The sequence below is a fragment of the Colletotrichum abscissum genome (genome assembly GCF_030869225.1).
Source record: "Colletotrichum abscissum strain IMI 504890 chromosome Unknown Scaffold_26.1, whole genome shotgun sequence".
NCBI lineage: Eukaryota > Fungi > Ascomycota > Sordariomycetes > Glomerellales > Glomerellaceae > Colletotrichum > Colletotrichum abscissum.
In genome coordinates, this window is record NW_026850165.1 from 175,813 (window position 1) to 196,687 (window position 20,875).

At 50.4% G+C, this 20,875-nt stretch overlaps 11 protein-coding genes across 11 annotated transcripts; 5 read left to right on the forward strand and 6 right to left on the reverse strand.

The window, feature by feature from the left end:
* Positions 1-190: 190 nt before the first annotated feature.
* Positions 191-2,760, reverse strand: CABS01_10242 (DEAD/DEAH box helicase; the record flags this gene model as incomplete). The annotated part of the gene is made up of 2 exons (XM_060543598.1): positions 191-2,512; positions 2,620-2,760. The coding sequence occupies 2 exons, from the start codon at positions 2,758-2,760 to the stop codon at positions 191-193; spliced, it is 2,463 nt and encodes an 820-aa protein (XP_060399280.1).
* A 538-nt stretch (positions 2,761-3,298) lies between these two features.
* On the reverse strand, positions 3,299-3,883 carry CABS01_10243 (biphenyl-2,3-diol 1,2-dioxygenase 2; the record flags this gene model as incomplete). The annotated part of the gene is made up of 1 exon (XM_060543599.1): positions 3,299-3,883. One exon carries the CDS (start codon positions 3,881-3,883, stop codon positions 3,299-3,301), a length of 585 nt encoding a protein of 194 aa, XP_060399281.1.
* Positions 3,884-4,650: 767 nt separating this feature from the next.
* CABS01_10244 (uncharacterized protein) lies at positions 4,651-4,881 on the forward strand (the record flags this gene model as incomplete). Its single annotated transcript, XM_060543600.1, has 2 exons — positions 4,651-4,748; positions 4,800-4,881. 2 exons carry the CDS (start codon positions 4,651-4,653, stop codon positions 4,879-4,881), a joined length of 180 nt encoding a protein of 59 aa, XP_060399282.1.
* Positions 4,882-5,610: 729 nt separating this feature from the next.
* Positions 5,611-6,335, forward strand: CABS01_10245 (short-chain dehydrogenase/reductase; the record flags this gene model as incomplete). Its single annotated transcript, XM_060543601.1, has 2 exons — positions 5,611-6,221; positions 6,290-6,335. 2 exons carry the CDS (start codon positions 5,611-5,613, stop codon positions 6,333-6,335), a joined length of 657 nt encoding a protein of 218 aa, XP_060399283.1.
* A 439-nt stretch (positions 6,336-6,774) lies between these two features.
* Positions 6,775-8,291, reverse strand: CABS01_10246 (ergosterol biosynthesis ERG4/ERG24 family protein; the record flags this gene model as incomplete). The annotated part of the gene is made up of 3 exons (XM_060543602.1): positions 6,775-7,450; positions 7,503-7,617; positions 7,673-8,291. The coding sequence occupies 3 exons, from the start codon at positions 8,289-8,291 to the stop codon at positions 6,775-6,777; spliced, it is 1,410 nt and encodes a 469-aa protein (XP_060399284.1).
* A 796-nt stretch (positions 8,292-9,087) lies between these two features.
* Positions 9,088-9,222, reverse strand: CABS01_10247 (uncharacterized protein; the record flags this gene model as incomplete). The annotated part of the gene is made up of 1 exon (XM_060543603.1): positions 9,088-9,222. The coding sequence occupies one exon, from the start codon at positions 9,220-9,222 to the stop codon at positions 9,088-9,090; it is 135 nt and encodes a 44-aa protein (XP_060399285.1).
* A 390-nt stretch (positions 9,223-9,612) lies between these two features.
* CABS01_10248 (cytochrome P450 monooxygenase) lies at positions 9,613-11,531 on the reverse strand (the record flags this gene model as incomplete). Its single annotated transcript, XM_060543604.1, has 3 exons — positions 9,613-10,365; positions 10,419-10,982; positions 11,043-11,531. 3 exons carry the CDS (start codon positions 11,529-11,531, stop codon positions 9,613-9,615), a joined length of 1,806 nt encoding a protein of 601 aa, XP_060399286.1.
* Positions 11,532-12,181: 650 nt separating this feature from the next.
* CABS01_10249 (cytochrome P450 monooxygenase) lies at positions 12,182-13,473 on the reverse strand (the record flags this gene model as incomplete). The annotated part of the gene is made up of 2 exons (XM_060543605.1): positions 12,182-12,629; positions 12,686-13,473. 2 exons carry the CDS (start codon positions 13,471-13,473, stop codon positions 12,182-12,184), a joined length of 1,236 nt encoding a protein of 411 aa, XP_060399287.1.
* A 515-nt stretch (positions 13,474-13,988) lies between these two features.
* CABS01_10250 (uncharacterized protein) lies at positions 13,989-15,666 on the forward strand (the record flags this gene model as incomplete). The annotated part of the gene is made up of 3 exons (XM_060543606.1): positions 13,989-14,194; positions 14,277-14,729; positions 14,781-15,666. 3 exons carry the CDS (start codon positions 13,989-13,991, stop codon positions 15,664-15,666), a joined length of 1,545 nt encoding a protein of 514 aa, XP_060399288.1.
* A 681-nt stretch (positions 15,667-16,347) lies between these two features.
* On the forward strand, positions 16,348-18,188 carry CABS01_10251 (cytochrome P450; the record flags this gene model as incomplete). Its single annotated transcript, XM_060543607.1, has 5 exons — positions 16,348-16,743; positions 16,807-16,909; positions 16,971-17,039; positions 17,097-17,705; positions 17,767-18,188. The coding sequence occupies 5 exons, from the start codon at positions 16,348-16,350 to the stop codon at positions 18,186-18,188; spliced, it is 1,599 nt and encodes a 532-aa protein (XP_060399289.1).
* A 739-nt stretch (positions 18,189-18,927) lies between these two features.
* CABS01_10252 (uncharacterized protein) lies at positions 18,928-20,610 on the forward strand (the record flags this gene model as incomplete). Its single annotated transcript, XM_060543608.1, has 2 exons — positions 18,928-19,625; positions 19,674-20,610. The coding sequence occupies 2 exons, from the start codon at positions 18,928-18,930 to the stop codon at positions 20,608-20,610; spliced, it is 1,635 nt and encodes a 544-aa protein (XP_060399290.1).
* Between the last annotated feature and the right edge of the window lie 265 nt (positions 20,611-20,875).

The window sequence follows — 20,875 nt, forward strand, 5'->3', positions numbered from 1 at the left end:
GGGTTGACGATACCCCGTGGACTTCTTTTTGATGCAGTCCTTAGGCAAAGAGAGTATTTAACGCATAACGTATTCAAAGCATTCTCCTGCTCCTGATGAATGATCTTGTACATGATCAAGTGCTTCTATTGTGGCAGGCTAACTTTTTTCTCCTTTTGATTCAAATCCTCTCAACGGGGTATATATCGTTTTAGTTCAACAAGCCCGAAGCCAATGCCTCGAGGTCCTCCAACGTCTCGGGCTCGTGGTCAATCTCGAGCACCTTGCCGCCCTTCTTGGCCTTCTTCTTCTTCTCCCTCTCCTCATCAGAGTCATCCTGAAACCACTTCTTCGTCTTCTTCTTCGGCCTCTCGTCTTCGCTACCGCTGTACTCGCCGCCGCCCTCACCCGCAATCGGCAACGACCGCAACAGCGCCAACGGATCTTCATCCCCGTCGTCACCACCGGCGACCTGCGGTCCCTCAGCGCTCTTCGGCACACCCTCCCCGCGCTCCTCGGCCTCCCTCTGCTTCCTCTTAAGCCTCTTCTCCTTGAGCCGTCCCTTGGCGGCAAGCTTATCATCCACGTCGGCCTCCTTGACGCGCGCCGCCTCGCCCTCGACGAACTTTTGCCGGAGGGCCTCCGCGGGCCCCTCCTTTTCGAAGTCGTCTTCGTTTTGCAGCTCGTAGATTTGGTGCGCGTTGCCGTCCTCGTCAAAGACGAGCTTCTCGCCGCGGCCTTTGAACTTGAGCATCTTCTTCTTGGACTGGAGGGCCTTTTCGCGGCGCTTGGAGTCGACGATGAAGTCTTGGCCGCCGTAGGATATCACCTTTGGTTTGGCGCCGGGCGCGAGGTTGGATTCGGCGTCGAGCTCGGAGTCGTTGAGGACGCGTTTTACGGAGAGGAAGTCTTCTTCTTCTTCGCCGTCTGCGCCGGCGGGTGCTGCTGCGGCGGGGTCGGTTGTGTCGCCGGTGACTTCGTCGCCGTTGGCTACGAGCTTGGTGTAGTGGCCTGAGAGGACGTCCTGGTTCGTGCGCTCGAACATGCGGTCGTACTTTGTCCTGACCTCGGGCTTCTTGGGCTTCTTGGGTCCCGCCGCCGCCGCGTCGTCCGAGTCCTCCTCGTCTTCGTCCGAGGACATGCCCTTGCGGGGCGCGTTCTTGACCTTTTTGATGTCCTCGCCCTTGCGCATCTTGATCTGCGGCGCACCGGGGAGGCCGAGACTCGCGGCGTAGGCGTCGAGGTCGAGTTTGTTGAACTTGAAGACCTCCTTGTCCTTTTGCAGGTAGATGGAGCGGACGTAGCTGATGAAGGCCTTTTGGCCGAGGTACTTGAGGTCCGGGTTGGAGAAGCACATGCTCTGGAGCTGGTCCTTGATGCTCTTCTTCTTGCTCTCCTTGACGGTGATTTTGTTGATGGGTACCTTCTTGAGCTCAAGGCGCTTGAGCATGCCGGCCTCCTCGCTGGGCTCGAGGAAGAGGACGGCTTTGCCGTCGCGCTCGTACCGGGCGGTACGACCGACGCGGTGGATGTATGTGTCGACGTCTTCGGGGCAGTCGACCTGGACGACCCAGTCGACGGCTGGGAAGTCTACGCCGCGGGCGACGACGTCGGTGGCGAAGAGGACGGATGCGTTTGCGTCGGCGAAGCGCTTTGTGATTTCCATGCGCTGGAGCTGCTTTTGCTTGCCGAGGAGGTGGAGGAGGGGCACACCCGGCTGGAGGTGCCGCATGCCTTCGTAGGCGAAGCGAACCTGCTTGCCTGAGGAGAAGAAGACGATGATTTTGCTCTTGAGGTTGGCCTTGATGAAGCCGAAGAGGGTGTCGAGCTTCTCGTGTAGGGGAGTGACGATGTAGTGCTGCTGCAGGTTCTTGGGCGTGGATTCCTCGTGAACGGAGACGTATTCGGGGTCCTTGAGACTCAGGCGCGCGAGGTCGGAGATCTTTTTGCTCTGCGTCGCGCTGAAGAGGAGGGTCTGTCTCGTAGAAGGGAGGTGGTCCACCAAGGCGTCGACGGCGTGTTGGAAGCCCATGTCCATGATGCGATCCGCCTCGTCGAGCACGAGGATCTGGAGGTTATCGACGTCGAAACCGGCCGTCTGGTCGAGGTGCTGCAACATGCGACCGGGCGTGCAGACGAGGATGTTCATCTTTGACAGACGCTCAGCCTCCTCCTTCAAACTCTTGCCTCCAATGACAAGACCGGCGGAAAAGTTGTGGTAGCGGCCGACCTTGCGGAGGACCTCAAAGATCTGGGCGGCGAGCTCGCGGGTCGGGGAGATGATGAGGGCGCCGAGGCCGTCGAACTCTGTCCATTGCGCACGGTAGAGCTTCTCGAGGACGGGTATAATGAAGGCGAGGGTCTTGCCACTGCCCGTCTTGGCGGCGCCGAGGATGTCGCTTCCTTTGAGGGCGAGGGGTACGGCGCGAGACTGGATATCGGTGAGGGTCTCGAAGTGTGATTTCTCGAGGCCCTTTCGGGTCGTTTCGCAGAGGGGAAGTTCGGAGAAGCTGGTGTATTCGCTCTTGGGGTCCTATTGATCGTGTAAACACAGGGTCCTAGGTCAGCCTTGGTCCAAAAATTCGCAATATCGTAGGCTTGGGCTCGTGTGTGGCGTGCGCTCGCGCAAAAGATACTTACAAAGTCGGCCACGGCCTTCTCGAGCTGCTCGATTGTTTGCTGCTGCTGCTTTCTCTTCTCGAGGCGTGAGTCTCTTTTGAGGACCTTGGGCTGCTGCTTCTTCCCTGATCCCTTTGCGGGAGGCTTCGTGGGAGTCGCCATTGTCGTCGTCGAGTTTGCGTCAAGCTCTGTCACTACGCCGCGGAGGATCTCAGAAAGACAGAGGGAAAAAAAAAAGATATTCAGACGGGCCTTTGGAGGAAGCGCCTGGAAATTTTTTGGCGGCGGGTTGCTGCGGTGGAGTGAAAAGTTCGGCATTCGGCGACAGGGGACGCCGTTTGTGGGGTTGTTGGTGGCACACATGTCGACACCTGTCACCGTCTGGCGCCTCAGTTTCCTCGAGATGTCTTCTTTCTCCTTCAGTGCTATACATGTCACCATTCCCATCCAACATCCAACATAAGATAAATTCCATACTTACCTCTCATCTAGACGATAATTAACTTTGAAGTGAGTATGTACAGCAAACAAGCGCACAACGGCCTCAATTAGTACGTCGAGTAAAGTATAGAAAAGCTAGCTCGTTGTCCAGGACAGAATGGATTTATTGCATGCATCGAAATATTAATGTGCGTCTAATCGAATCTCTGGGTGATCCCGCGACCCTCATCCGCCTACATGCTTCTGGGTTCCATTCACTTCAGCATCCAAACGCTTTCCGTGGTCCTATCTCGACCCTTCGCTTCAGTGCACTCTCGCTCTCTCCTTGCTCCGATCTCCTGATAAGATCGTCCGGATCAAACTCGGTGCCAATGGGGTTCTCTACGAAGAGAGCAGATGCCATAAAATCGTTTGCTTCTCGAATTGTGTCAAAGTTGTCTACAAGAAGTTCAACGCCGTTGCCGTCTGGATCTTTGTAGTAAAGACTAGTGGTCGGGCCATGGTTGACACACCAATAAGGAGTAATGCCATTGGCCTTGTGCGTCTGGTAAGTAGACAGAAGATCAGCCAGCGTCGAGTAACAGAAGGCGACATGTTCCAAGCCTGTTGCTTGCGGTTCGGCAGTCTTCAAGCCGGGAAGCTCAACAATCGCAACGCGATGGTGATCGTCTTCGTCATCGAAGCGTAGAATGGACAGTGCCTCGTTTTCGAAAGCCACAATGCAGCCCAAGAAACTGACGTAGAAGTCTACCATTACACGAAACTGGTTGGTCTTAAAGACGACATGTCCCACTCGTTTCGGGCTCTTGACGAGCCCTTGCTTTTGGCTAAAGTCCTGATCCATGTCTTAATCGGTAGTGAAAAATGTGATCAAGAACCTAGAGACAAGATTCCGCAGTTGTGAGGCTCGGCCAAAAGAAGGAAAAAAGAAGTCTGTTATTGAAGAGGCAAAAGGTGATAAAGGCGATTGTCTGCTGCATGTATCGATGGTCTAGTGTCGAGCAACGAAGATATATGAGCTGTTTGATATATCAGTCGGAATGTTTCGGCGAAATTCGTGCTCTCAAACTCGCTCATTCGCCCAAAATCTGGTGACGAATAACCCCCGTGATAGTACTTATTTCTGTTCTTCATTTGAGTATATCTTGGCCTAGCCTCGGTCTCGGTATCGCCTTGTTCACGCACGTCCAATGTCAGATAGAGTTACAAACCTCAGACGATATCCACAGGCCTCCATCTCGGCTCCGGGCAGAGCGACGAAGTCCGGCTCCATCTAACCTAGTGGACCGTGGGGTTCGTTGGTACGACTCGCCGGCTGACACGGACTCAATCACCAAATGACGAGTGTGCGATGGAATCGTGAATTTATTGCATGATACTCCGTGACCACTTGGGCACTTTGTTCTCCTCTCGTCAACCACCTACACCACAGACGGCCCTTTCAATCCATTTCCGCATTCACGTTGTCAACATGACGTCTCTTGTTGGGCTTGCTGAGTCGAACCTCTCATACTATTCGGTTAGCATTTTTGTTCGGAAACCGCTAGCAAGATAAAAGCCACTTACTCTACTCATAGGTTCCCTTGGCTTACATACTTGCTTTCATCCCACATGTCTACGCCAATACAATTGCGGGTGACAAATATGACGTGGCCGAGCCTCGTAGGCTCCTGGATGCTGTGTCAGGCGACGAGAGTCTCGACAAAAGGGTAAGTAGTGCTTAGAACTCTTCATCGCATAGCTAACAAAGATACTCCAAGATTAGCCAGAGAATTCAACGTGCCAAAGCTGCCCACGACAATGCGACTGAGACCCTGGGTCTGTACGCTGCAGGTGTTGTAGCTGCGAACTCGGCGGGGGTTGGCAAGCCAACGCTGGATGTACTGTCTCTGACATACCTCTTTTCCAGGGCGGCATATACTCTCATCTACGTCAAATTACAGGACAATCGCAAATGGGCGCCGCTGCGAAGTCTCGTATGGATTGTCGGAATGTGTATCATATCCTCTTTATGGATCAAGGCGGGAAATGCGATGAAGTAACCGTAAAGGGTACGTGTACCCGTAACCGAGAAATCTGAAGTTTGTCCCTAAGCTTTCGATTGCAAGGCTCCAAGTGTCAAACTCCGCCAGGCCATCTGTGGAGCAAGATAGACTGCTCATCCATGTCTCGGATTAAGCCTCTGCAGGCGGCTGCAAGGATCATCGGCCAGAGAGCCCATGCAGCCTCCAAGCTTGCACGTTCCATGACACTGACCTCGGCCAAAAGTAAAGAACGCCTAGCTGGTCCTGTTATCCGTACTTAGCCTTGAATTCACCTCATGTATCATCCCTGTCAATCACTGAACCTATTTGTGGCAACGTATTGGGAAGCCCGAGCCGATCCGACGGGAAGCTGTACGATTCAGCGGTAGATGAACCCAAAAGTTACTGCTGCGTTCTAGATCCTTTTGAAAAGTAGTATATTTAGAAGCATTTGTCCTCGTGCCTGATTCACTCTGTTTGATTACGTATCTTACTCTTTCGCCAATCGCCTTACCCCGTCACCCGAGCTTTGATATCTTTAGTTATCATGAGTTCCCTTCTATGGCCCAGGGCGAAACCTGCCTTCAACCGCTCCGAGCTTTTGCCTTCGATTAAGGGCAAGGTCATTCTGGTTACTGGAGGAACAAGTGGCCTGGGGCGACAGGCAGTACTAGAATACGCGCGTTATGATCCCGAGAAGATATGGCTTGCGGCACGAAACGCCGCCGCTGCAGAGAGGACCATCAAGGAAATTCAGGACGAGGCTCCAAATGCATCCATTGAGTTCATTCATCTTGAGCTCACTTCAGTTGCATCGATTCGAAAGGCGGCTCGCATAATTCGCCTGAAATCAAGCCGACTAGACATTCTCATGCTGAACGCTGGAATCGTCGCAACACCACCCGGACTGACTGAGGACGGCTACGAAATGCAGTTCGGCACTAACTATATCGGATCTGTCCTGCTTACGAAGCTTCTGAGTCCAACCCTTCTCGATACTGCTGAAATACCCGAAGCAGACGCCCGAATCATCTTTTTGGGCTCTCAAGCTTCCTCGATGGCTCCGACGCAGGGCATTGTCTTTGATGCTCTCAAGACAGACTTTGGTGAAGTTGGTGCATGGGCAAGATACGGTCAGAGCAAACTCGCAGTCATTTTGTATGCCCGGGAATTGGCGAAGAGACAAACCAAGATCAAGGTCTGTGTCGTTGATCCCGGCTTTGTAGATACGAACTGGGCACAGTCTTGGACATCCTCAAGCTACATACTTGAAACGTTGTATCCCCTTATGAGAATGGCATCAAGCAGTGTGGAGAATGGAGTTCAAAATCAGTTGTGGGCATCAGTTCACCCAAAGGTCAAGAGCGGAGTATATTATCTTCCCGTAGGAAAACTAGCCGTAGGAAAGGGAAACCTGGCAAACCAAAAGCTAGCACAAAGGCTATGGGAGTGGACGGAGACAGAGCTGGGGGGGATGGACTGAAGAGAATTCAGAATTACAAGCGATGAACCAATGTATGGAGATGATTCAGCTTCAAAACACAGATAGCCAGTAGGCACCGAACTTCAACTGAGTGCAGCTCTAGGACTGCAAGTTCATTCGAATATCATACGGCAAAGTCTGTCAGAGAAGTATTGGAAGTCAAATTGTCCTGCCCAGCTCGTAAAGGCATAACGTGTTCTACGTATTTAGAGGTACAGAGGTTTAGTCTCACCAAATTCCAGGTACGATTCGCCACGGAACAGTTCTGCAGTAGTCCTCCCATACCGGCCCATACTTGGCCGAGCATCTTGCCTCATCCCGAATGCATCGGTGTACGAGCAAGATTGTCATGAACATCGCATAGAACCATATCAAGCACTTCGAAGATCCCACTAAAGCGCACATCGCTGTACTGAGAAGCAAGTCTCCAAAGTAGTTGGCATGACGCGACCAGCCCCACCAACCACTGCAAATAAGAAGGCTCTGATGACTCTGGCCGTCCGAAGTCTTGTAAGATGCTACCAAGACTTTTGCCGGATTTCCCCAAATGGAGCAATCGCCGTTGGAACGACGAACCCTGTCCTTTTGGCTGTTAACGGCCCGGAAGATGATGTACCCAGCGACTCCGATAGAGAAGATGACGACCTGGTGAAAGGTTGAGGTTCTTGTTGGGTAGAGCCCAAGAAATTGGGTTTGAATGGTATACATGCTAGGGAGCCAGACAAAGGACCCCCAAGCTAGGTAGAAGCCGAAGTGGTCGTGAGCAATGTCAATGGTGCGCAAATACCAGGACTCATTAACGAAGAAGTCAAGGACGTATACTGTGTGCAGAATGGTGACAAGAACAATGTTGGGATCGATCCGTCCGTGGATCTCGTACTGATATGCGATATTGGACAAATCGCTAGATTCGAGTCAGCTCGTGTGAAGCTGCGCCATTCTTCGTAGAAACCTACATAAGTGTCCATGCAATTATGCCCGGTCTGCCATTGGTGAACAGTTTCAGGTCAAAGTCGCCCCAAAGTCTTGGGTTATGCTCAATCCCCATGTAAAAGTCATAAAATATGGATCCTATTATATGTTAGTCGTTGTGTGACCACGGAAAACATGGTGACCGTTGGCTTACCACTGAACTTTCGGTCATCCGCATGGGTTGGCCTGAAGTGCGCTTTGATAAAGGCCGAGACAGAAAGCAAGAGACCAGCAGCATTCATTGTGAGGACCAGGCCACCCCAGTTCTTCGGGATGAAGGCAGGATCCAAGAGGCCGAAATAGCAAAGCGCAGCGGCAAATGCATGGGTAACGAACCAGGCATTGAGCCCATTGGTACGATAGGTCAATAGATGGCCGGCAGGGCTTCTCTGGCCGTCGTGTATTGGGCCTGGCAAGTATCGAAACAGGATGCCTTGAAAGAGGACCCAGAGTGCAAACACTCCAGTGGACTTGAGACTGAAGCATGGCCAATTTGACCATACGACAGAGATCAATCCGTCTTGCAAAGTAGCCTTCAAGAAGTCGGACAGAGAGCCTTGGAATGCGGAAATAGCCACGGTCGTGGAGATGACCAAGGTCGGCGCAAGCATCACAAGAAGCAGTGAGCCGACTGAGCGCATCCAGGATCCTCGACTCGATCTACCCCATGTTGGCCGTTGTGCGGGCTCAAGCTGAAGCCGAGATCGGGAGTAACCTTTTCTCATCCTCACGAAAGTAGACTCAGGCGCCAAGGGAACATCTAGAGACTCCATCTTGATTGTCGGCGATGTCGAAAGAAACGAAAAAGAAAAAAACGCGAACAGATGTGTAAAAATGCGAAAGGAGCGACTTCCTGAACTTCGTGATGGTACAGATGCTGAATGCTCGGAGAAGTCTAATAATCTTTCGTGTTGAAATGTATATATGTTATCAACACTTGCCCTCGAGTCACGTAGCCATCAATTATCATGGCGCCTCGGCATTGAATGCTACCAAATTGGGCCGTCTCGATCGGAAAATCTCGCCAACAGCCCGCCTCGCTCTGAGACTGGAACGTTGTGGATGCTAATAACCTAGCTTGGCGCGCTCGGAGGCTCAGCAGGAGGCTGATCAAGACCGATGGAGCATGGGCCCAGGGGAGTGTGCAAAAGTGGGATCAGGTGTTTGGCATAGCGTCGCTCCCTAGTCCTCGGAGCACATGAATCGGGTCATCCCATACACGGCACGCGGAGAACTGGTCAAGTCCCCGTTTCTTCCTCTGAGTCTGTCTCGGATTCATTCGTGCGGAGATCGGCAAAGGCATGCGGGTTCTAGATCTTGCAGGAAATAAGGTTTGCGGTCCGCGCGCGGTACTCACAAAACGTTATCTTACGCCGGTCAGGATTGAAACCGAAAGCGACTATGTGACTCGGCGACAGCAACTCGACCGACTCAGCCTAGAGTTCCCGTAGCAATGTGGGATCGCTTTCAGCCCAGAACATGATGATAATAATAGCATAGGAATTAGACTTCTCATGCAAATTGATGTACTCTTGGCTTCGAGTGAACATCCGTGGCTCACAAAATCCACTATTGGCAGTGGCCAGACGGGCGTACTATTGTGTCACAAAAAGCGGGCCCACTCGATGTGGGCAGCATTAACCACATCCATATCTCGTGACACACCCCCCAGATGCCTAGAGCCGTTATCCGTACAATGGGCATCTATACTACGCCTTAACCCCGTAAGTAGTAGACTAGTTAAAAAAACCTAATATCTATACTACGCCTTAGCCCCAGACTAACTAGAAAAACCTACTTATACAGAGACTCGAACGGCCGTCTTTCGCTTTTTGGATATACGACTTATAAATAATGCGGTACTTTAACTATTATAGTAATAGCGGATAGGAGCTGGGCTCATAACTGTTACAAAAAGCGGGCCCACTCAATGTGGGCAGCATTAACCACATCCATATCTCGTGACATATTGAGCTGGCGCGATGACTTCTGGCGGAGTTGGGTTTCGGCAACATTGTAGTTGGATAGAAATGTCAGAAATCAGTGACTACATTCGAAGTGAACGACTGAACCTGGAAGTTGTGATACTCTTATCTACATGTTATCTGAAGTCTGAAGGTTGACGTAGCAATCCTTGGGTTCTACAGTTATGCTCTCCCTGAGCTCATAGGTGCTAAGATTGTCGGCGCATGGCTTGAAAGCAAAATTCCACACAAGCAACGCAAGAACCATGCGCAACTCAAGATAGGCGAGACGTCTACCAAAACATCCTCTTGGTCCACCGCCAAATGTCAAGATTGGCCCAGCTCGAGGATCAAAATCATAATCAGACAAAGTCCAGCCGGCCTCTTTTCCGACGCTTTCTTCGCTGAACCCGCTCGCTCCCGTCTTTGGTACAAGCCAGCGCCCAGCACAGAACTTTCCTACATTGTCGGAAAGCCAGTCTGGGACTCGCTTGGCTTCTTGCGAAGTCCTACTTCTCACTTGTTCGTCAACGCCCAGAGACGGCTGAACATAGCTCGCCCCTTGTGTGAAGATGAACATTGTGGTACCTTTCGGCACGAACTTCCCCATCACGATAGTATCAGTAACAGCCTCGCGTGTTAGAATTGAAGCTGTCCGTGAGAGTCGTAAAATCTCTTCCAGGAAGGCATCAAGATACGGAGCTGCAACCTTTGTGAGTTCGGTTACACTTGGCTGTCTCTTCTCTTTGACAGCAGCTGGATAAACTGCCTGGAGGTGTTTGCGCAATGTATGTTGTTGTTTCTGATTGTCGGCTAGAAACTTCACAGCCCAAGATAAGATGGACGCAGACGTTTCATGACCTGCGACGATGTATCCAAGCAACTGTTGTGAAGTCAGCATGGTTTTCTCGTCTAAGGGGACATCAGAAAGTTTACCTCGTCTTCCAATCTCTTTGAAGTGAATGAGGGTTTGCGTCCAGACTTCTTGGCTGCTGTCACTTCTCGCAGGACGATGAAGTCTAAAGCTGATTTGGCTGCCTTCTCTCCTTGGAGCCATTTGTCGCTCAGCGATGCTACTGCCTTTTGAATCTGGCTCCTGATGAAGTCGTCCTTCTTCACAAATACACTGCTCACACTCGTAAAAGTCTTCAACAGCCATGCAAACTGTTTTGGGAAGGGCGACGTGACAACCCTGCCCATAAAGTGGGTGATATCAACAGTAGCCTGGTACTCAGTAGGAAGCCCAAGACTCTTGAAGCATGCGGGCTCTTTCAGATCTGTTGGCACTAGGAAGGGCCTATAGCCCGTTTCCTGGAGTATGTGCTGCCGGAGAACACCGCCATTGCTTGTCTCGCCAAATGCAGCAGACATGATGATGTCTAAAGCAGCGTTCTGGAGATCGTGATGGGCTTCGAGCGGACGGCCTGCGGCCCATTTGCTCTTCACACTCCACAGCTCTATGAGAGATAGCGCTTTGCTATAAATCTCGGGCGCAGAAACCTAAGTAGCCAAATTTAGCTGAGAAAAGCTTTCTTGACTGAAGTCGACAGAAAGACTAACCTCGTTTAAGAATCCTGGGGCCATCAAATCCTTCACCAAGTCCTTGTTGCCTTTGAACCTGGCGTCAGTTGACACCATCGAAAGATGATGCTCAGGTAAAATGGTCGACATAGTTTCTGCATCCCTTCGGCAACGGTCGAACTCCTTTGTTCGCCGTGCTACAATGTCGTAACTTTCACGATAGTCAAACAGAACTACGCATGGCTGTGTAAATGGGCCCAGAAAGACCTGGACCATTGGTGACCTATGTTTCTGAGCCAGGTCGCGCATCCACACAGTAAAGCCTTTCCCGTGGTTTCTTGCATGCTGGAAAGCAGGGAGGTCACCCAAGAAGCTTCTCAGAGCGCTCTCGTTGTATGGAATTCCAGTGAGAGGTCTTGGGAAGCCTTTCAAGTAGATGTAATAGAGAAGCGTAGAGGTGAGAAGTATCAACGCCGTGATGGGCGACTGCAGCACGATAGAAGCCGTATGATAGAGGTGTTTGATCATGTTGAGAACTTTGCGGGATGGAGTTGACGAGTAAGATTGATTGCACGGAAAATCATAGACCACGGTCAGATAGACTGCATCGAAGGGGATCGCATCAAATGTGATTTCTAGCGAACGAGATAAATTTTAGCTTGCTTAAGGGAGGCTGAGCATATCCCTGTTGATCCCTCGGACCCTGTCTTCACAATGATCGGTTTCGAGACGACCCAGATTGTGGCTAGTAGCGACAATACATAGCAATCTTGGCAATGAATCACATGTACACTACAATCCGTACGTGTGAACACTGTCCGGAATACAGGCCAGGCTGGAAGATACGGGAGGACCGTGCTGTGCATGATGATTCTTATGGTCCTTCCGCCACACCGGTCCGAGACCGAAGTTCTCACGAGCTATCATGGCACGTAGCAATGGGTATAAGAGGTGTTCAAAGCTGGCTTGTATTACTACAGTCCCAATACATAACGATTAAGTTCAAGATAGGTAGGAGATATAAGTTAGATCTCGTGCTAGCGCATGTGACAGTCGCTTCGAGAAAGGCCGGGTTTATCCCTGTTCTATGAAAGGAAGTCGTCCAGTCTGGTAGATATCCAAACTCTATCCGCCTGACAATCAAGTTTCTTCGATAACAAGGTATTTAGAGACTGATTCTAGTGAAAATTTGAGTGGAGATTCCACTGCTTCAACAAATTCGGATGAAATGGCAGAAGTCCGGATGCATCCAATCCGAGCCTTTGCTGGGGATAGAACCACGTTGGGGTCGACCAGACAAGGAACACAAGAACCCATAGGTATCCGACAAAGACCCGAACTCTAGACGCCGAACGACACAATGGCACTTGTTTCGAGATAGCCTGGATAGCATCTTCAGCGATGATTCCAATCGGCTGCAACAAGAAGAAGGTAAAAGCACCGACGTTCTCTGCTGTCATTCCCATTGCCATGTCAGAAGTATGATGAATCAGACCAGAAATGAAGAAAGAGATAAAGATACGAAGGTATCTAGAAACCAGTCTTTGCCGAAATGGGAAAATGTGGTGTTCAATGACATCGGCATGGCCTGTGAGCCCACTACGCAGACATTGATGCCATGCCGTTCTGAGTGGAAGACTGTCAGCAAATAGACTGGAACGAGATTGTAGCGTTCGACTTACCCCCAGAAGCCCCTAATGGTCGAGGCAGATGAGAAATCCCCATAGAGTGGAGGACAGTCCTCGACCTTGCATAGAAAAACGACAACGAATCCGAGGCAAGCAATTTCGAACATGAGTAGGTTTATGAGAGCCGTGCAGGCCCAGAACGACAGGGTCCCAATGATGCGGAAAGTGATGTCCGCTTGCGACAGCCTGACGAGACCCTGAAACGCCAGCGCTTGTTTGTCGCGACCGACAAAATTCGGGTCCGGAGGCGGGGCCTGCGTCATGAGGCTAAGCACCTGGTAGGCAACCAGGATCTTGAGAGATCGTTTCAAGATGAATGCGACCCGGCTCTCTGGGGGGTGTGGAGACCGTTGTTGTAATCCAGGAACATTTCTGACCTGCCACCTCGTGCCGATTCGTCTGAGCTTCCAAAGCAGCATCAGAGATTCGTACGTTCGGGCCGCCGGAGAGGCGGAAGATGGGGCGAACCCAGCTATGCTCTTGGTGCGGGCATCCGGTTCCCAGCTGCCATCCCACCTTCTGACCAGGACAAGCTCAGAAGCACTCATGAACTGAATCCATAAAAGTGGAACGATCGCGGAACGCCAGTGAGGATTGGCGATCCACTCACTAGACGCGAGCTGGAGCGCGTAAGTCAAGCTCGCGAGAGCCAAGACTCCGGTCAGCCGGATGAAGGACTTTGACGCAGGAACGGAGAAAGTGATGAGCAAAAATGTAATCAAGAACGTAACAAATAACGACCCATTGACTGCCGCACCACCCGGGTAAGATTTGATGAGCATTGTTGCGAAAAGAAGAGTGCATATATCTTGGCGTATGACAAGGATCGGAAGCACTGGCGTGGAAATGGTACTGGCAGGCAATGAGAGATGCTTCTTGTAACATCGGGCATACTTTTCAAAAGAGACTCATGGAGGCAATAAATAGAAGTTTGCAGCATTGTGTGCTCATAAGACCGCTTCTTTGGAGCTGACACAGCACTCCGGTGGCGGACTTGTACCTGTTCTCGGTAGCTAGGATGAGGGACCGACCCCTGGCAAGGATACGGGCATTATAATCCTTGACCACATACAGACGGCTACACTAGTCATTTCGACTTACCTATGCATAGATGTTGAGAGCAATATATGGGTAGCTAGAAGCCTACGAGTTCCACATTATCGAACCGAGTCCGAAGGGAAGATGTAAATAGAATCATGACTGTACCGCGGAAGGTCTGCGATCTCAGTGTTATAGCTCCTTACTCTTCAATCTTACACCATACTCGTTGCTTTACCAGGCTGAAGACGTATCCATCATGATGATAGACGTTACTGAGCTGAGCCGGTTGTTAGTTGCTCTAGCTTTTCTCCCTACAGCAGCATTTCTTCTCTTACGCTTGGTTGAATACTTGACCCTTAGACCGGGACCAAAAGAGCCTCCTCTGGTTAATGCTTCAGTCCCGTTTATAGGTCATATACTTGGGCTTCTGAGATATGGAGTGTCATATTACATCTATCTGAGGTAAGTGAGTACAGATGGGGCACTAAAACCTTGATCTTGTTAAAGTATGTTTTTCTCGACAGATTGTTGACTTTACAAGCAGATCATCGACCAAGCTTCCAATCCTGACTGTGTATTTGGCCTCTCAGAAGACGTACATCGTCAACTCACCAGAACTTATTGCCTTGATATCTCGTCGCTCTAAAGAGGTTGATGGCAATGTTCCCTTCGTCACCATTGTCTATGGGAAACTATTCGCTTTTTCTCAGACCGACATCTCGGAGTTGCTGAGAAACCCGTTGCAAAAAGGTTCGCTAAGACAGGAAGCCCACGTGATGGAGCATTCACTTCTCTCTCCGGGTTCTCTCTCCCTGAAGGAGGTTTACGACGAGATTTTCAACGGCCTAGCAAACCATGTCAACAGCATCAGCGAAGGTCCAAGAACCATTGCTCTCCAGAGTTGGCTCCAAGAGATCTTCGCAATGTCGACTGCAAAGGCCCTTCACGGACCAGACGGCCCTTTTGCTAACAACAAAGAGTTGCTGCAGGCATTTTGGTATAGACCCATGTCTTTTCCTTACCAGAACGTCTATTGACTTTTTCACAGGGACTTTGAGAATGGCCTCAAGGCTTTGACGATGGGTGTTTTTCCCACCATCACGGCTACGAAACCAGCAGCGGCACGTCAAAAAATCGTCGATGCTTTTTTGGAATACTTTGGCGACTCATTTCCCGAAGATACTGCATCTGAATTGATTCGGCGTACACGCAGGCTTGCACTGGACCACAGTAGAGGGACTGAGTTCATTGCTCGCTATGGTCTTGGCCTCATGACCGGATTCCTGATCAACACAGTCCCTGCTGTCTTTTGGATCATCTTGCGTATTGCCAGAGATAAAGAACTGCTGAAAAAGGTTCGCCTGGAGCTTTCTCTGATCATTCAGCCATGCGCACATGATGAGGAATTCTCCACACTTGATGTCGCCGCTATTCGTAAACGCTGCCCGCTTCTCATGTCCATTTGCCATGAGACTCTGCGATGCATCAGTTCTTCGACTGGCACCTTTCTGGTTCACCAGGATGTTGAAATAGGCGACGAATATGTCCTGAAGAAAGGAGCCATAGTCCAAATGGCAGCAACGGCGATTCACTCGAATCCAGATGTTTGGGGTGCTGATGCCGGCGCATTCGAGCCGGGAAGGTTCTTGAGGCCGAGCAAGGTACACCCAGCAGCAAACCGGACATTTGGAGGAGGCAGCACTTTGTGCCCCGGAAGGCACCTTGCAGTGGACGAGATGATTACATTCACGGCGATGTTTCTCTCTACGTTTGACGTAACTTTCCCTGATGGCGCAGATGGTCTACCCAAAGAGGACGATACGAATATGCTGTCGGTGAAAAAGCCTAATTCGGATGTATTGGTGGAAATCCGAACACGGCCGGAGACCAAGCATCGGAAATGGTGCTTTTCCACTGAGACATTGAAAGCGTAGTCTAAAACATCGGATTTTGATGTTTTTTCTTTCCTTCCGCAAAGCATATAGAAAACTTAGAAGAATGAGCATTTCCGCTGCCAACCCTGGTCATAATCTCCATGCTTTAGTGATCCGCCTCCAGGCGTCAAGTTGACTCCATGTCAGGTGAGCGCTAGCGGTGAGCAATCCATTCGTTAAAACCTGTCGTACGAGCTTTTGGGTCCTGGTCCCTGTCTGAAAGTTGAGATCTTAATACAGATCGCAGTATGACGAGAGTGACTTGAAATGATACCATGGGCTGAAACTCCGTGGAAGCCGTGGGTAGCGGGTCAGAAGGGGGACTGACCATGTGGTAGCTGCTCACCTAGACTGACTCTTCGTAGCTAAGCCGATTAAGTCGCTCTCGCTCTCGGATGTTTCCGCCCTCGGCGAACAGGGCCATTCTGAAATCCGTGGTCTTGCAGCTATGCGCTCTCACTCGACTTGCTCGATATCGCAAGACTAGGGTAAACAGGCTTCCGAATCGTTCTCGGGCGCCTGCGTCTTCTCTACCCAGTTACAACGCACAAGCTTCTTTCCTATTTTCAAGATGTCCTTTCTATCACGTTGTGCGCACGTCTGCAACTAACCTTTCTTTTTTCCCCCCCTCTTCGCTTCACGCAAGCATCATTTCATCATTTCATCATTGTGTCTATCATAATGATCATGATGGTCAATGACAGCAGTTCGGCCACTGCGCTGCTGTTCTTTTCAACTGACGCGCTTTGCAACCAAGCGCTGGGCTATTTCCGAGCTAGCTATGTGTACTCTTTCTCGAGTATAGTGGCTGGCTTGATCTTGTTGCTGACGTTTCACGGAGCCTTCAGAAGAAAAGACACTATTCCGATGGTAAACGCTCCCAGATTCTGGGAGCCTCGGTTGTTGGTTCAGTTATCATTTCTCTTCAATGCCAGAAACCTCGTGTCCAAAGGCTTGAAACTGAATCGAGCGTTCCGCATCCTGACCGATATAGGCGTCATCACAGTGGTTCCCTCAGAGTTTGCGAATGAAATCCGGACAGACTCGCGGCTAAGTTATCCACAAGTAATTACTGAGGTATGTATGACAGCGTATTTCACACTCATAGGTCTTAAACTAATACGAGACTCGGATTTGTAGAATTTTCATGCTCGGTTCCCCGGCTTCGAGGGTTTCCGGGAAGGCACAACCGATGCGGCACTAAGTCGCGATATTGCCAGAAAGCATCTCACACACTCTTTAGGTATGAACATGCTCATTTGCTGAAGAGAGCATTGTAATTTGACTAACGTTGGCCATGGCAGATAAAGTTACAGGAGCTCTAGCAGAGGAATGCGCGGTTGCATTGAAAGATCACTTCCCAGATGCAAAAAGTATGCCTGAATGAAGAAATTATACTGCCAATAGCCGTGGTCTAACATCTGTAGTAGACTGGACAGAGATCAATCTTCGTGACCATGTCCTGAAGCTTGTAGCACGTCTTTCCTCTCGCGTCTTCCTAGGAGAAGAGATCACGAGGAATGACGATTGGATAAAAGTCACCACTGAATACACAACCGATGCTTACGTTGCGGCCAAAATCCTTCGTTTATGGCCGGCCAAGCTTCGCCCGTTGGTTCACTGGATACTGCCATGTTGTATCAAGCTCCGCCGACATGTTTTCAAGGCGAGGAGTATTATCATAGCTGCCATTGAGCGGCGTCGCCTGGTAAAAGAAGCCGCTATCAAGTCTGGCAAGCCTATTCCAGTTTTCAACGACGTGATTGAGTGGCTTGAACAAGATACCAAAGACACGACAAGCGATTACGATCCTGTTGTTGCGCAACTCATTTTGTCACAAGCCGCAATCCACACCACAACAGACTTGCTCACCCAAGCCATTCTTGAGATTGCAGCCACTCCGGAAGTCGTCGAACCTTTACGAGATGAGATCAATGACGCCGCTAATAGATTGGGATGGAGCAAGGCGGCGTTTCACGAGATGAAGCTCCTTGACAGCGTGCTGAAGGAGAGCCAGCGCCGGAAGCCCCTTGCCATGAGTGAGTTAAAATAGTCACGATTTCTTAGACGACGCACTTAAAGCTAACGCGCAATTGATAGCGTTCATGCATAGGCTTGTCTTGGAAGACACAACTCTATCTAATGGCGACACAATACCCAAGGGGAGCGTCATTGGTGTTTCTGCAGACAAGCTATGGGATCCGAACGTGCATGAAAACCCTGAGAGATTCGATGGTTATCGTTTTGTCCGCATGCGAGAGAGCGGTGATAGTAAGGTCGCAAATCAGGCGCATCTTGTGAGCACAAGCCCGAATCATCTTGCGTTTGGCTACGGGAAGCACGCGTGTGCTGGCCGCTTTTTCGCCGCACACGAATCCAAGATGGCGCTCTCAAACATTTTGCTGAGATACGACTGGAAGCTAGCACCGGTCTCAGCCAACGAAAAGCCTCTTGAGTTTGGTTTAGTGCTTGTTGCCAATCCAAAGGCAAGGATCTCAATGCGATTGAGACAGCGTTCATAGTTGTCGAGCTGCATGACACATTGGACCATTCCCCCATATACACAGACAATATTAAGCCTCGTATTTCGTGTCTGAGAAACAGCCGCCAATCAAGGAGTCCCGCAAATCTGGTGTTTCTCACCCGCGTGGCCAGATTGAGGCCCACATCTCAACGAGATGTTAAAACGGACGTCTGGGAACTGGATATGTGGACTATTTGACTAGGCACCCCAGTCACACCAAGATGCTAGTCAACTTGAGTCAGAGTCGCCCTGCGCTGATCCATGTCAGAAACAAGATATATTAAGAGAAGCGGCAATAGGTAGCCATAGGTTCGGATCTTATAGCCAAGCCTTCGGAAACTCAATCTGACCTGAAGTGAGGCAATGGCTAGAATGCGGGCCGTAGTTTAAGTCAGAGTCGCGTATCACGAAATCTCAGCCCCGACGTAACATGACTAAGGTCACCTCGCCGAATGCGAGAGCGAATCTTCTGCTTGGCAGATGAATACGACGTTTGCGAATCGCATGATGGATAATACAGTGCTTTTGTAACGGTGAAATCAACAATTCGTCTTTGGCTTGGCTAGAACATTGTTACCCGATTTCAGAGAAAATGTACTAGTGTCTATCTAACCTGCTTATTCCTCGCTCAAAGGTGTACCTGTTATAAGTTATTTCTGCCTGATAGACATTCCTATCAATTATCGTTGGTTGCCTTCCTAGATCGTTTGGATATCTAACCACTGGCGGCTTTGATGATGCCTGAGTCACTTGCCAACACCTCTACCACAGACCAGGGACAGTCAACACAGTTGTATGGTTCTGCTCTTGTTCGGATCTTCAGCTATGTTATTCTCGCGCTCTTTCCGCTTATCGCCCTGGCGATCAGCAGAATCTCGACGCCTAGCTTGGATCCGAGGGAGCCACCACTCCTGAAGCCGACGATACCTGTTGTGGGACACCTCGTCAACATGCTCTACAAGGGCGGCAAGTACTATCTAGAGATGTACGAGTCTTCTCAGGGAAAGCTTTCGACAGCCACGCTCAGCATCTTTGGCCAAAAGGTCTATCTAATTGCCTCTCCCTCTCTGGCACAGGCAGCTCTCCGCAACCGTCTTCTTTCCTTTGACCCTTTCGTCGTCCAGGCGAGCGATGGCCTGGTCAGACTCAGCGCAAAGGCAAAAGAGCTTTTCGTGGACGGCACACTGCTCCATGCCTTCTCCACGACGGTATCATCAGCAACTTCACCAGAACCCATGCGACGTATGACGGTCACGGCACTTGCGGCGTTTACTGATGATCTCAATGCGCTAGCAGCCGGACCTGACCATCAGCAAGAGATCCAGCACTTGTATCACTTTCTCAGAAATCGGATCGCCATGGCCGCAACAGATTCGCTTTACGGCATAAAAACAAATCCATTTAGACAAGACCCTCGTCTGGTCGATGATATCTGGTGCGTTGATTCAGGCTCCCGTACCGTTTCAATTCTAACAGATCATAGGACATTTGATGATGCATTGACCTATCTTTTCCCTAACATTAAGCCTGAATGGATAGCACCAGCTGGCAATTCTGCTCGAGAGCGACTTCAACATGTTCTCGTCAACTATTACAAGCAATTTCCCGACGAACCGTCATTCCCACCAGATGTCGCAGAGTTTACAAAGCTTCGGGCACGCATCATTCGCAACTCTGGCCTCAGCGACACTGACCTGGGCCGACTTGAGGTAGGCATGGTGGTAGCCGCAACGACCAATAGTGCCCCAATGTTCTTTTGGTTTTTGATCAGCGTCATGTCTCGACCGCATATTCTCGCCAAAGTCAGAGAAGAGGTTAAGCCACTGGTGACCTTCGGAAAGAAAGATATCAGTGGGCCCAGTGGAGCTGCGATAAAAGTAGTCGCAACTTTTCGTACCTCTCAGTTGACCGATTCAACCATCTGCCCCTACATCACTGCGGCACATCGTGAGACCTTGCGTCTCTTCGACTCTAATACAGCAACACGGCACGTTCTAGACGACACGACACTTCCTGACGGAACTCTGCTCCGTGCTGGAGGCATTTGTCATATTCCCGCCGGTGTTGGACACCGCATCCCAGAAGCGTGGGGCGAAAGGGACCCAAATGAGTTTGCGCCTGAACGATGGCTCGAGCACCAAGTACGCATATCGGGGTCAAGCGGTATCACGCAGAAGATGGCCTTTTGGCCTTTTGGTGGCGGCAAACACCTGTGCCCTGGTCGCAACTTCGCCATTAACGAGAACATCACCCTTCTCGCGGCATTGGTTACAGGATTTGACTGCGATGGTCTCGTTGTTCCTGAGTGCCCTATCGCAAATCTCACGGGTCAAAGTGTCCCACCGCCAAAGAAGCAAGTGAAGGCCACGTTCAAAAGACGAGAGGGTTGGGAACACGTCGTATGGAAGCTGGAATATTAGAGGCTCAATAACGAATGAGTAGTGAGAGTAGATTGTATACTTCATGCTCTTGAACAGTGTTCTTACTCAGATGCAGCCTCAACTTACATATTGGCAATGTCTTCCTTGCTTTCCTGACGACGCTAAGACCTGCTCTTTAAGGCAGTAGTAAGTCTAGATATGTCACGCTTTTAGGCTACAACAATTGTAGGCTCCTTTAACACGTCTTTTCACTGCAGTCAGTCTACTCAAACTCACTTGGAGAGCTTTGAGCGGCTAGACCACT